This window comes from Oncorhynchus gorbuscha, linkage group LG11 (assembly GCF_021184085.1).
Source record: "Oncorhynchus gorbuscha isolate QuinsamMale2020 ecotype Even-year linkage group LG11, OgorEven_v1.0, whole genome shotgun sequence".
In the NCBI taxonomy this organism is placed as follows: domain Eukaryota; kingdom Metazoa; phylum Chordata; class Actinopteri; order Salmoniformes; family Salmonidae; genus Oncorhynchus; species Oncorhynchus gorbuscha.
In genome coordinates this window covers 1,429,369-1,444,171 of record NC_060183.1, presented here as the reverse complement: position 1 = coordinate 1,444,171, position 14,803 = coordinate 1,429,369, and the positions used below count along the sequence as shown (strand labels likewise).

The 14,803-nt window shown below is 45.4% G+C and overlaps 1 protein-coding gene across 1 annotated transcript in view; it reads right to left on the bottom strand.

Moving 5' to 3' along the window:
- The window catches only part of nid1a (nidogen 1a), a 92,142-nt gene that overhangs the window by 63,461 nt on the left and 13,878 nt on the right, over positions 1-14,803 (bottom strand). The window contains exons 2-8 of the mRNA XM_046290715.1: positions 10,126-10,341; positions 9,852-9,944; positions 9,287-9,516; positions 5,015-5,334; positions 4,482-4,622; positions 3,863-4,114; positions 2,827-3,027 (exon numbers count right to left, since the gene is read on the bottom strand). Coding sequence (XP_046146671.1) covers positions 2,827-3,027; positions 3,863-4,114; positions 4,482-4,622; positions 5,015-5,334; positions 9,287-9,516; positions 9,852-9,944; positions 10,126-10,341 — 1,453 coding nt within the window. The remainder of the gene's footprint in view (positions 1-2,826; positions 3,028-3,862; positions 4,115-4,481; positions 4,623-5,014; positions 5,335-9,286; positions 9,517-9,851; positions 9,945-10,125; positions 10,342-14,803) is intronic.

The following is a 14,803-nucleotide window of genomic DNA, read 5'->3' as shown; positions in this document are numbered from 1 at the left end:
GTTTCCTCACAATATTGTTTTGAACGTTAGTTTTGGACTAATGCCATTCTACTCAATGCATCGTCAATGAGCGCTGATGAAGATTTCATCAAAAGTGCATTACAGTGGCTTGGAAATACAATGACATTCAAAAGGAGACTTTTCGTCATAATTGTGATGTCACCAGATTGACTTTAGATGCAGTATAACATTAGCTAGCTAGCTAAGATTAAGGTGATGTCACCAGATTGACTTTAGATACAGTATAACATTAGCTAGCTAGCTAAGATTAAGGTGATGTCACCAGATTGACTTTAGATACAGTATAACATTAGCTAGCTAGCTAAGATTAAGGTGATGTCAGCAGATTGACTTTAGATGCAGTATAACGTTAGCTAGCTAGCTAAGATTAAGGGGAGGACCTCGGATTTAACACTAGCTGACGTTATCATTGCTAGTCATTTTTTACGAACTTTGCTGGCTAATGACAACATTGCCATCTGTCTAAAGTCTATTTTACAATATGATACGGCTGGCAAAGTAGTTTCCTATTAAATATTTGATTACTTTATCAATATAATGTTATTTCCAGGCACTATAGTGTAATTTAGACTAAATGGTAGTTAGCCTCTGTCCAGAATGACTGGGTTCATCACCACTGTAGGGCACCAGAAGAGGACGGCTTGAGAATGTTCATAACAATGGCAGACGGGACCTAGTGACGGAGATGAAACCTATGAATAGATATCTACTTCTATGTTTAGAGCCTGTTAGAATCCTTTAGAATCCTGTTTATAATCCTATTTAGAGTCCTTTAGAATCCTGTTTATAATCCTTTAGAATCCTGTTTAGAATCCTTTAGAATCCTGTTTATAATCCTATTTAGAATCCTTTAGAATCCTGTTTATAATCTTGTTTATAATTCTTTAGAATCCTGTTTAGAATCCTTTAGAATCCTGTTTAGAATCCTTTAGAATCCTGTTTAGAAACCTTTTTAGAATCCTTTAGAATCCTGTTTATTATCCTTTAGAATCCTGTTTAGAATCCTTTATAATCCTGTTTATAATCCTGTTTATAATCCTTTATAATCCTGTTTAGAATCCTGTTTTAATCCTTTATAATCCTGTTTAGAAACCTGTTTAGAATCCTTTATAATCCTGATTATAATCCTGTTTATAATCCTGTTTATAATCCTGTTTATAATCCTTTATAATCCTGTTTAGAATCCTGTTTAGAATCCTGTTTAGAATCCTGTTTATAATCCTGTTTATAATCCTGTTTATAATCCTTTATAATCCTGTTTATAATCCTGTTTAGAATCCTGTTTAGAATGCATTTAGAGTCATGTTGGATATTTAACATCGTTGTATATTTAAGCAATAGGGTCCAACTAAGGGCTGTTCTTTCCCACAACGCAACACAGAGTGCCTGGACACAGCCCTTAGCCGTGGTATATTGGCCATATATCACAAACCCCCGAGGTGCCATACTGCTATTATAAACTGGTTACCAACATAATTAAAACAGTAAAAATACATGTTTTGTCATACCTGTGGCATACGGTCTAATATACCACGCCTTTCAGTCAATCACCATTCAGGGCTCTTTCCACCCAATTCCTCTAATATATAATTATTAGCAGTACTTCTATCTGTGTGATTCAGTGTTACTGTTAACTGTAGCCAGGAGACTGGAGAGATAGAGACATCTATTATGATTATGTGTCCTTCTGGAGTTGTTAGGGGTTAGGAGTTAGAGCTTCTGGATTTACGGTTGGAGCTGTACTGGGAGGGTTTAGGGGTTAGGAGTTAGAGCTTCTGGACTTACGGTTGGAGCTGTACTGGGAGGGTTTAGGGGTTGGGAGCTTCTGGGCCATTTAGGGGTTAGACTTACAGTCAGTTATGGGTGGTCCCGGGGATCGAGTTAGCCATGCTCTACCAACTGAGCTACACAGGACCAGGATTTACGGTTGGAGCTGTACTGGGAGGGTTTAGGGGTTAGGAGTTAGAGCTTCTGGACTTACGGTTGGAGCTGTGCTGGGAGGGGTTAGGGGTTAGGGGTTAAAGGAATTACGGTTGGAGCTGTACTGGGAGGGGTTAGAGGTTAGAGGTTAAAGGACTTACGGTTGGAGCTGTGCTGGGAGGGGTTAGAGGTTAGGGGTTAGAGCTTATGGACTTACGGTTGGAGCTGTACTGGGAGGGGTTAGAGGTTAGAGGTTAGGGGTTAGGGGTTAAAGGACTTACGGTTGGAGCTGTACTGAGAGGGGTTAGGGGTTAGAGGTTAGGGGTTAAAAGACTTACGGTTGGAGCTGTACTGGGAGGGGTTAGGGGTTAGAGGTTAGGGGTTAGAGGTTAAAGGACTTACGGTTGGAGCTGTACTGGGAGGGGTTAGGGGTTAGAGGTTAAAGAACTTATGGTTGGAGCTGTACTGGGAGGGGTTAGGGTTAGAGGTTAGGGGTTAGAGGTTAAAGAACTTACGGTTGGAGCTGTACTGGGAGGGGTTAGAGGTTAGGGGTTAGAGGTTAAATAACTTACGGTTGGAGCTGTACTGGGAGGGGTTAGGGGTTACGGGTTAGGGGTTAGAGGTTAAATAACTTATGGTTGGAGCTGTACTGGGAGGGGTTAGGGGTTACGGGTTAGGGGTTAGAGGTTAAATAACTTACAGTTGGAGCTGTACTGGGAGGGGTTAGAGGTTAGGGGTTAGAGGTTAAAGAACTTACGGTTGGAGCTGTACTGGGAGGGGTTAGGGGTTACGGGTTAGGGGTTAGAGGTTAAATAACTTACGGTTGGAGCTGTACTGGGAGGGGTTAGGGGTTACGGGTTATGGGTTAGAGGTTAAATAACTTACTGTTGGAGCTGTACTGGTAGATCTCAGAGTAGGGTTCTATCTGGACAGTGGATCCTCTGAGGACTTCGGGGACACGTCCCTCCAGAGTGGTACTGACCACCAGGTGATCATGCTCATCTATCCCACTGAACACCTGTTTGATGGTCAGCTTCTCCTGGGCTGGTAGGAAGGTCACCTCAGCCTGACACGTAAACTCACCACCTGGAGAGGAGACATTTTTATTTAATTGATTTACATTGCCAGCATAGTCCACTCAGTAACAGCATCAATTGCCACCGTTTTCCAGAGAGTCCTGGGTTCTGACACACGCACACACACACACACACACACACACACACACACACACACACACACACACACACACACACACACACACACACACACACACACACACACACACACACACACACACACACACACACACACACACACACACACACACACACACACACAGCGAGAGGTCAGGGTTAAGGCAAACATGCCTGGCCTGGCCTGGACTAAACATTGGTCCTCTTGTCCTCCGTCTCTAACACTCTCTGCTCTGAGGTAATGTGAGGAGAATGTGGTGGGAGATATCTAGAAGACAGCTGGCCGTTTCCTGGGTGTGTGTGTGTGTGTGTGTGTGTGTGTGTGTGTGTGTGTGTGTGTGTGTGTGTGTGTGTGTGTGTGTGTGTGTGTGTGTGTGTGTGTGTGTGTGTGTGTGTGTGTGTGCCTGGCCTGACTAAGTGGTATTGCAGCTGCAGCATAACCCAGCAGCTGTGAATCACGTCAAGACTAGAAACCCCAGACTTCCTGCATATGAAATACAATGACAAGTAAGAACACTGTGTAAAAGGCCAGGAAGTTCTTATTGTAATGTACAGTCTGACCTTCAGCTTGTCAACTAATCATGAAGCCCTTGGTGAATCAGGTGAGTTCGTGACAACAACGTTGTTAAATGTAAAATGTCTGGGGATCCCTCGAGGAGAGGTTGGAAAACCTTATTAATCAAGAGCACAACATTATAGGACAATTCGCCAAGGTAGACGTGGTTCACCGATGATGCTGAATCCGTTCTTGTATCCAGGCTGCTCCAGGGCGAAGGCCCATCCGATGACTGCTCCCAGGGCTGACAGGGGCTGGAGGGAGGGGCCTAGCCTGGCAGGGATGGTGCTGATGGCCACGTATGCTCGCCCGTCATTGGCTACCACGTACGAGTGCAGGTCGTTGCTGTTGAACTCGACGGGAGATGGAGAGTTGCCCACGTACACCCTGCCATTCACCTTGCCGTTCATCCTCTGGGGCTTACCTGATAAAACGAAGAAGAAGAAGATTACTGTCTATTGTCACAGATGTTACGTATCCACTGTGGCTTCCCTGATAGACAAAACAGCAACAAATCTGGGAAGAGTCGCTCTGTGTACGCGGTTTTCTGATAGACCGAGGTCGACTTTGTCATTTTTGTAGCTAGCTAACGTTATCTGAAATGACTGGCTAGTTAACATTTAATTGACAAGCTAGCGATGAGTTGCTACAATCATGATCGTTGCCACAATCATGATCGTTGCCACACCTGATAGATATTCAACTTGATCATTTGCTGAGTGATAAATTTAGTTTTGGTTCGAAAAGTAGAAAAATAAGTAGCTATGGAGTTATGAAAATTGGGGACTTACCCTCCGACACACACTGTATTCCGTTGCCGTAGTAGCCGGGCCGGCAGTGACAACAGTAACCGCTGGCGTAATCTTTACAGTCGGCGAAGGTGGAACACTTATTTCTGTTGTTGGCACATGTTTCAGAGTTGTAGGAGAACACTGTAAAACGAGAAGACGACAGTAAGGTTAGCACATCAAACATCAGAAGGATCTGGTCGGGTCATGGTAAGGTTAGCACATCAGACATCAGAAGGATCTGGTTGGGTCACGGTAAGGTTAGCACATCAAACATCAGAAGGATCTGGTCGGGTCATGGTAAGGTTAGCACATCAAACATTAAAAGGACCTGGTTGCAATGGTCTTGCATTTCAAACAAAGTTTTAGAATTCAAAAATAATTATAATCTAGAATAAAGACGTTCTACATTTTAAAAAGTTTCAGAATTTAAAACACAGTTCTAGAATTTAAAAGAAAGTTCTAGAATTTAAAATACATTTCTAGAATTCAAAGTAAAGTTATTTTTCCCTTGCTACCATACAATGTGAACCTACCATCCACGTTGATGTCTCCATCATCTACTACCACCACCTGAGGCTGGTACTGGACCGTGTGGACTGTGAACTGGCCCCCGTGGTGAGGTCCCTGGTGAGGCTGCTCCTTGCGATACACCTCCTCCTCCGGTTCGTAGGGAGGATACGTCACTTGTTGTCCTCCTCCAGGATACCTCTTTGAGGTAGCCTCCTCCGAGACCCTTGACTCCAGGCCTGTGTGTGGGGGCAGGTCTGTCACCTCTCCTGGGGCCACGCTGGTGAAGTAAGGGGAAGTCCCAATCTCGTACACCCACACACCTCGCTTACCTGAGTTGGTCTCCCTGGAGATAGATAAAGCAGGAGGAGTGATCACGAGAGGAACTGCCAAAAGGAATGGCCTTATCCTGCAGTATTATCTCTGTAGTTCTGTGGGTTACCAAACATGACCTCCCTCACAGACATTGGTGGAACAAAGTGGGGCAGCAGGTAGCCTAGTGGTTAGAGTGATGCATTAGTAACCAGAAAGTTGCAAGATCAAATCCCTGAGCTGACGAGGTAAAAATCTGTTGTTCTGCCCCTGAACAAGGCAGTTAACCCACTGTTTCCCGGTAGGACCACAAGAGTTGGCAAGACAGCACAAACAGATCTAGGACCAGTATACCTAGTTTCTTCAGTGACAAGGCATCACAACATACTCTGCAAGAGCCTTGTGTTAAGTTGTTGGCTCAATAACCCACCATTTGTATTTAACATTGATATCAGGAAATATTCAGAAAGTATGGAAGTCATCTCTTGTGCTGCCTCTCCATAAGGGGGATAGTAGTGATCGTAATCATTCTCGCCCCCCATTTCAAGGCTTCCTGGTCTAGGTAAGACTAGAATCATTGGTAAATGTACAACTTTGCTCTTTTTTATCTGAGAAATGTATTTTGAATGTAAACCAATCAGGGTTTAGTACTGGATATCCAATCAGGGTTTAGACCTGGACATCCAATCAGGGTTTAGGCCTGGACATCCAATCAGGGTTTAGTCCTGGACATCCAATCAGGGTTTAGTTCTGGACATCCAATCAGGGTTTAGTCCTGGACATCCAATCAGGGTTTAGTTCTGGACATCCAATCAGGGTTTAGTCCTGGACATCCAATCAGGGTTTAGTCCTGGACATCCAATCAGGGTTTAGTTCTGGACATCCAATCAGGGTTTAGACCTGGACATCCAATCAGGGTTTAGTCCTGGACATCCAATCAGGGTTTAGACCTGGACATCCAATCAGGGTTTAGTCCTGGACATCCAATCAGGGTTTAGACATGGACATCCAATCAGGGTTTAGTCCTGGACATCCAATCAGGGTTTAGACCTGGACATCCAATCAGGGTTTAGTCCTGGACATCCAATCAGGGTTTAGACATGGACATCCAATCAGGGTTTAGTCCTGGACATCCAATCAGGGTTTAGACCTGGACATCCAATCAGGGTTTAGTCCTGGACATCCAATCAGGGTTTAGACCTGGACATCACTACTACAGTAAACACTTCAGTAGTTAATGATCTTGTCAATGCTTTAGGCACTAAAATGAAATGTGCTGCTTTGTTTGTGGACCTGTCAAAAGCTTTTGATACTGTTGATAATGCTATTTTATTGAATAAGTTGTCCTCGATGGGCCTGAGCTCTGACGCATGTTTCATGATTCATCTCAGTGACGGAACTCAGGCCATTGTGATTAATGGGGTTAAGTCTGAATGTCTAGAAGTACATAAAGGTGTACCACAGGGGTCGATGTTGGGACCTGTTCTCTTCACTATTTACATAGACACTATTGGTCCAATCTTTTAAATATTTGTCTAGTATATGCAGATGATACTACGATGTATGCTATTGCCCTGACTGTTGATCAGGTTGTGTCAAAATATTTAGCTACGCAGCAACAAAGCTTGGTAATCCCTTGCTGATTTAAAACTTGTGCTAAATAATGGCAAAACTAAATACATGTTGTTTTTAGACTCTCGTTAGAATGTTTCAGATGAACTACATGTTCGCTTATTAGATCGAACGTGTTCCTGCATATAAATACTCAGGCGTTTGGATTGATATGGATTTGATGTTGATGTTTATAAAACATATAGATGATCTTGTTAAGAAGCTAAGATTTAAAGTTGGCTTTTTTCTACAGAAACAGATGGTGACTTTCTCTAATCAGCAGGAAGCAGATTATTCAGTCAACCTTTTAATCTGTTGTTGATTATGATGATATTATTTATTATAAGTGCAGCTGCTAAAACTCTCAAACCTTTGGATGCCATCTACCATAATGCTCTTTGTTTTGTTACAGCCGTGTTTGTACTCATCACTGCATACTGTATCAAAGAGTTGGCTGGACTTCTCGAAAGACCCCTACATTGCTTCCTTTCTGTTTACAAGGCCCAACTTCATAAACTTCCATCTTATCTAACTTTGCTGTTGAGGTATAGACACCTGAGTTGCCTAACCCGTTCACAGGATTGGTTAACTCTTGGGGTTCCTAACCTGTTCACAGGATTGGTTAACTCTTGAGGTTCCTAACCTGTTCACAGGATTGGTTAACTCTTGGGCTTCCTAACCTGTTCACAGGATTGGTTAACTCTTGGGGTTCCTAACCCATTCACAGGATTGGTTAACTCTTGGGGTTCCTAACCAGGATTGGTTAACTCTTGGGGTTCCTAACCCGTTCACAGGATTGGTTAACTCTTGGGGTTCCTACCCTGTTCACAGGATTGGTTAACTCTTGGGGTTCCTAACCTGTTCACAGGATTGGTTAACTTCCGACTTCAACTGTATGTATTCACCCCCTTTGCTATGAAGCACCTAAATAAGATCTGGTGCAACCAATTACCTTCAGAAGTCACATAATTAGTTAAATAAAGTCTGCCTGTGTGCATTCTAAGTGTCACATGATCTGTCACACGATCTCAGTATATATACACCTGTTCTGAAAGGCCCCAGAGTCTGCAACACCACTAAGCAAGGGGCACCACCAAGCAAGCGGCACCATGAAGACCAAGGAGTTCTCCAAACAGGCCAGGGACAAAGTTGTGGAGACATACAGATCAGGGTTGGGTTATAAACAACCATCAGAAACTTGGAACATCCCACAGAGCACCATTAAATCCATTATAAAGAAAATGAAAATAATATGGCACCACAACAAACCTGCCAAGAGATGGCCACCCACCAAAACCTACGGCCCAGGCAAGGAGGGCATTAAATCAGAGAGGCAACATAGAGACCAATGATAACCCTGAAGGAGTTGCAAAGCTCCACAGCGGAGATTGGAGTATCTGTCCGTAGGACCACTTTAAGCCGTACACTCCACAGAGCTGGGCTTTACCGAAGAGTGGCCAGAGAAAAATAAGTAAACATGTTTGGTGTTCACCAAAAGGCAGGTGGGAGACTCCCCAAATATATGGAAGAAGGTACTCTGGTCAATTGAGACTAAAATTGAACTTTTTGTCCGTCAAGGAAAACGCTATGTCTGGTGCAAACCCAACACCTCTCATCACCCCGGGAACACCATCCCACAGTGAAGCATTGTGGTGGCAGCATCATGCTGTGGGGATGTGTTCATTGGCAGGGACTGGGAAACTGGTCAGAATTGGAGGAATTTTGGATGGCACTAAGTACAGGGAAATTCTTGAGGGAAACCTGTTTGTCTTCCAGAGATTTGAGACTGGGACGGAGGTTCACCTTCCAGCAGGACAATGACCCTAAGCATACTGCTAAAGCAACACTTGAGTGGTTTAAGGGTAAACATTTAAATGTCTTGGAATGGCCTAGTCAGACCTCAATCCAATTGAGAATCTGTGGTATGACTTAACATTTCTGTACACCAGTGGAACCCATCCAACTTGAAAGAGCTGGATCAGTTTTGACTTGAAGAATGGGCAGAAATCCCAGTGGTTAGATGTGCCAAGCTTATAGAGATATTACCCCAAGAGACTTGCAGCTGTAATTGCTACAAAAGGTGGCTCTACAAAGTCTTGACTTTGGGGAGGAGGGGGGGGGATAGTTATGTACACTTAAGTTTTCTGTTTTTTTTGTCTTATTCGTTTCACAATAAAAAATATTTTGCATCTTCAAAGTGGTAGGCATGTTGTGTAAATCAAATGATACAACCCCCCCCCCAAAATCCATTTTAATTCCAGGTTGTAAGGCAACAAAATAGGAAAAATGCCAAGAGGGGTGATTACTTTTGAAAGCCACTGTAGGTCTCAATATGTCTGCCCTGTTATTTTTTAAATAAAAAGACCAGTACTTACTCTGCTAGCGCCCTGACAGAGGTCTCCCTCTCGGTGGTGATGCGGTAGTACGGTCCCTGTCGGGTGCTGAACACCAGGTACTTGACAAGCCCTTTACTGAAGCCCGCCTGCATGGCCTGACTACTGCCTCCTACAGCTGTGGAGGCAAACTGCATCCCCTTCCTGGGGTAGAGCAGGATGGCATAGGAGGTCGTCTCAGCTGATGCTATCACCAGCTGGAAGCTATTCCTCTGTTGAAAGAGAGATTACAAAAGAGAGTTACAACACGGTTACATTGTTAAGATTTAGACACAAGAATGCACAATCACTGCTTCTGCCTGCTCTTTGGGGTCCAGGTCAGCTACTCTAAAGCATTTTGTAACCTCTAATAATAATATATGCCATTTAGCAGACGCTTTTATCCAAAGCGACTTACAGTCATGTGTGTCATGTGTGCATACATTTGATTGATTGACCCTGCGTTACAAGCGCCATGCTCTACCAACTGAGCTACAGAAGGACCACCTCTCTTTCCACATTAATACATTAACTTGATTGATTGATTGACTGGTAATTCTGTTCTCACCTGTTTCTCCAGTCCGTCTCCTCTGCTGTGGTCATGGTGTTGCCTGGAAGCCACATCGACCCAGGTGACGACCACCGCGTGTTCCGGCTCCACCTAGTAAATACAAGTAACAGCTACTTTAATTCATTCAGTGCTTAGACTAACAGTATGCATTTTGTTTAGGGTTTTAGTGAAATATTTTTACAATGTAAATTGTACTCGCAATTCAGCTTATTGCCAGTTGTACAATGTCTTGGTTAAAGTAAAACAAATGTTCCATCTCTCTCTCTCTCACCTCATCGTCCTCTGGAAAAGCCCTGTTAATCTGCTCTGCAGCCTGCCGCAGGGTGGCTGGGCTGGCATCCTGACGGTAGTACACCTTACCCACGCCGTCACCAGTATCCAGGTCACCGTGCAGGGCCGCGATCATGCCGAACCCGGCGGGCATCTTACCAAGGTATGTGGACTCAGCACTGGGCTCTGCCATGGCAACGAACCCATTGGTGTTGATCTGAAATGTAGAACAAACACAAACTGTCAATAATCAGCAACAACATGGGTTGACTGACATAGTCAGACAGGGTCTGTATCAGGACATAGAGAGACTAACAGCCCACATAGTCAGACAGGGTCTGTATCAGGACATAGAGAGACTAACAGCCCACATCGTCAGACAGTCTCTCTGTGTCCTGATGCAGACCCTAACAGCCCACATAGTCAGACAGGGTCAGTATCAGGACATAGAGAGACTAACAGCCCACATAGTCAGACAGGGTCTGCATCAGGACACAGAGAGACTAACAGCCCACATAGTCAGACAGGGTCTGCATCAGGACATAGAGAGACTAACAGCCCACATAGTCAGACAGGGTCTGCATCAGGACATAGAGAGACTAACAGCCCACATAGTCAGACAGGGTCTGCATCAGGACACAGAGAGACTAACAGCCCACATAGTCAGACAGGGTCTGCATCAGGACACAGAGACTAACAGCCCACATCGTCAGACAGGGTCTGCATCAGGACACAGAGAGACTAACAGCCCACATAGTCAGACAGGGTCTGCATCAGGACACAGAGAGACTAACAGCCCACATCGTCAGACAGGGTCTGCATCAGGACATAGAGAGACTAACAGCCCACATCGTCAGACAGGGTCTGCATCAGGACATAGAGAGACTAACAGCCCACATAGTCAGACAGGGTCTGCATCAGGACACAGAGAGACTAACAGCCCACATAGTCAGACAGGGTCTGCATAAGGACATAGAGAGACTAACAGCCCACATAGTCAGACAGGGTCTGCATCAGGACATAGAGAGACTAACAGCCCACATAGTCAGACAGGGTCTGCATCAGGACATAGAGAGACTAACAGCCCACATAGTCAGACAGGGTCTGCATCAGGACACAGAGACTAACAGCCCACATCGTCAGACAGGGTCTGCATCAGGACACAGAGAGACTAACAGCCCACATAGTCAGACAGGGTCTGCATCAGGACACAGAGAGACTAACAGCCCACATCGTCAGACAGGGTCTGCATCAGGACATAGAGAGACTAACAGCCCACATAGTCAGACAGGGTCTGCATCAGGACACAGAGAGACTAACAGCCCACATGTCAGACTATGAATGCCCCCCATGTCATACTATGAATGCCCCCCCATGTCATACTATGAATGCCCTCCCATGTCAGACTATGAATGCCCTCCCATGTCAGACTGCCCCCCCATGTCAGACTGCCCCCCATGTCAGACTATGAATGCCCTCCCATGTCAGACCCCCCCTCCCATGTCAGACTATGAATGCCCTCCCATGTCAGACTATGAATGCCCCCCATGTCAGACTGCCCCCATGTCCCCCCATGTCAGACTATGAATGCCCTCCCATGTCAGACTATGAATGCCCCCATGTCAGACTGCCCCCATGTCAGACTATGAATGCCCTCCCATGTCATACTATGAATGCCCTCCCATGTCAGACTATGAATGCCCTCCCATGTCAGACTGCCCCCTCCCATGTCAGACTATGAATGCCCTCCCATGTCAGACTGCCCCCTCCCATGTCAGACTATGAATGCCCCCCCATGTCAGACTGCCCCCCCTGCCCCCCATGTCAGACTATGAATGCCCTCCCATGTCAGACTATGAATGCCCTCCCATGTCAGACTATGAATGCCCTCCCATGTCAGACTGCCCCCTCCCATGTCAGACTATGAATGCCCTCCCATGTCAGACTGCCCCCCCCTGCCCCCTCCCATGTCAGACTATGAATGCCCTCCCATGTCAGACTATGAATGCCCTCCCATGTCAGACTATGAATGCCCCCCATGTCAGACTATGAATGCCCTCCCATGTCATACTATGAATGCCCCCCACCAGACTATGAATGCCCCCCATGTCAGACTATGAATGCCCCCCATGTCCCCCATGTCATACTATGAATGCCCTCCCATGTCATACTATGAAGCCCTCCCATGTCAGACTATGAATGCCCTCCCATGTCAGACTGCCCTCCCATGTCATACTATGAATGCCCTCCCATGTCAGACTATGAATGCCCTCCCATGTCATACTATGAATGCCCTCCCATGTCAGACTATGAATGCCCTCCCATGTCAGACTATGAATGCCCTCCCATGTCAGACTATGAATGACCTGAATCTCGCCCATGGAATGCCCTCCCATGTATTTTGTGGTTTTTTTCATGTATTGGGTCAGGCCAGGTGTGGCATGGAGTTTTTGAATGGTTTCCCATGTGTATGTATTTGGGATTGCCCTCCCATGTTAACTGCAAAGTCTATGGCTGTCTGGAGTGGTTCTCAATCAGAGGCAGGTGTTTATCGTTGTCTCAGATTGGGAACCATATTTAGGCAGCCATATTCTTTGAGTTTGTGGTGGGTGATTGTCCTTAGTGTCTTTGTTCCTGTCGCTGTGTTAGTTGACAAGTATAGGCTGTTTCGGTTTTCATTACGTTTTGTGTTTATTCGTGTTTATTTATATTTCTGATGTGGAGGGGCTATCAGAGTCCACTCCAGGGTTGGGGGAGCTGAGGTTATTATGTCCTAATAACAAGGGCTTTGACCAGAGTGAACAGGAGAGACAAAAGTTCTAATACTGTTGTAGGACATGGTGGGGGTGGAGACAGTTATAACACACAGGGCCGGCCCTAGCCTTTTGGGGTCCGTAAGGCAGATTTGGTTGGGGGGCCCACACACCTTGCAGGCTAAATGCTATTGTTATTGTCAATTTTAAAGTGAATTTTATGCAATATTTTGCAATGGGGCGCAGAGAAAATATTGCAGTTTTAAAGCTCCAATGTAGCCGTTTTATCCCAATATCAAATCATTTCTGAGCAACAATATGTACCTTACTGTGACTGTTTAACATTAGAATGGTCAACAACAACGGCGCTCACAGAAAGGACATGAGATCAGTTGGAGAACAAGCAAGGAATCTACAGTTGAAGTCAGAAGTTGACATACACCTTAGCCAAATACATTTAAACTCAGTTTTTCACAATTTCTGACATTTAATCCTAGTAAAATGTTCCCTGTTTTAGGTCAGTTAGTATCACCACTTTATTTTAAGAATGTGAAATGTCAGAATAATAGTAGAGAGAATGATGTATTTCAGCTTTTATTTCTTTCATCACATTCCCAGTGGATCAGAAGTTTACATACACACAATTAGTATTTGGCAGAATTGCCTTTAAAATTGTTTAACTTGGGTCAAACGTTTCAGGTAGCCTACCACAAGCTTCCCACAATAAGTTGGTGAATTTTGGCCCATTCCTCCTGATAGAGCTGGTGTAACTGAGTCAGGTTTGCAGGCCTCCTTGCTCGCACACACTTTTTCAGTTCTGCCCACACATTTTCTATAGGATTGAGGTCAGGGCTTTGTGATGGCCACTCATATACCTTGACTTTGTTGTCCTTAAGCCATTTTGCCACAACTTTGGAAGTATGCTTGGGGTCATTGTCCATTTGGAAGACCCATTTGCAACTAAGCTTTAACTTCCTGTCACGTTCCGTCCATCGTTCGTATGTGTTTTCCTTGTTTTAGTGTTGGTCAGGACGTGAGCTGGGTGGGCATTCTATGTTGTGTGTCTGGTTTGTCTATTTCTACGTTTGGCCTGATATGGTTCTCAATCAGAGGCAGGTGTTAGTCATTGTCTCTGATTGGGAACCATATTTAGGTAGCCTGTTTTGTGTTGGGTTTTGTGGGTGACTGTTCCTGTCTCTGTGTTTTGCACCAGATAGGGCTGTTTTTTTTTTTGTTGGTTTTCCACGTTTATTGTTTTGTAGTGTTCATGTTTATCTGTTTTTGATTAAACATGAGTCAATATAACCACGCTGTGTTTTGGTCCTCCTCTACTTCACCACAGGAAAACCCTGACAGAATCACCCACCAACCAAGGACCAAGCGGCGTGGTAACGGGCAATGGCAAAAGCAGCAGCAGGAGAAGGAACAGAGGCAGCAGCAACAGGAGCAGCAGCAGCAGCAGTGGGAGATGCTGCACTATTTGGATAAATGGACTTGGGAGGAGATCCTTGATGGAGAAGGACCCTGGGCAGAGCCATGGATGGAATTGGAGCTGTCGGCGAAGCAGAGTGCTGAGTCTGAGAGTGTGGAGGATGTATTGGACAGAGTAGAAAGAAAGCTGTTGGTTTGGCATAGTATGCACGGCATACCAGTGCCAGCACCACGCATCAGGCCTACAGTGCGTCCCGCCTGTCCGGCGCTGTCAGAGCTACCGCCCCTCATTCCAGAGGCGCCAGAGCCCCTCATTCCAGAGGCACCAGTGCTCCTCAGTCCAGCGCTACCAGAGCCTTTTTCTCCTGTCTGCCCAGCCCCGCCAGTGCCGCCAGTCTGCCCAGCGCCGTCTGAGCTACCCGTCTGCCCTGCGCCGGCTGAGCTACCAATCTGTCCAGCGCCGCCAGTCTGCCCAGTGCCGTCTGAGCTACCAGT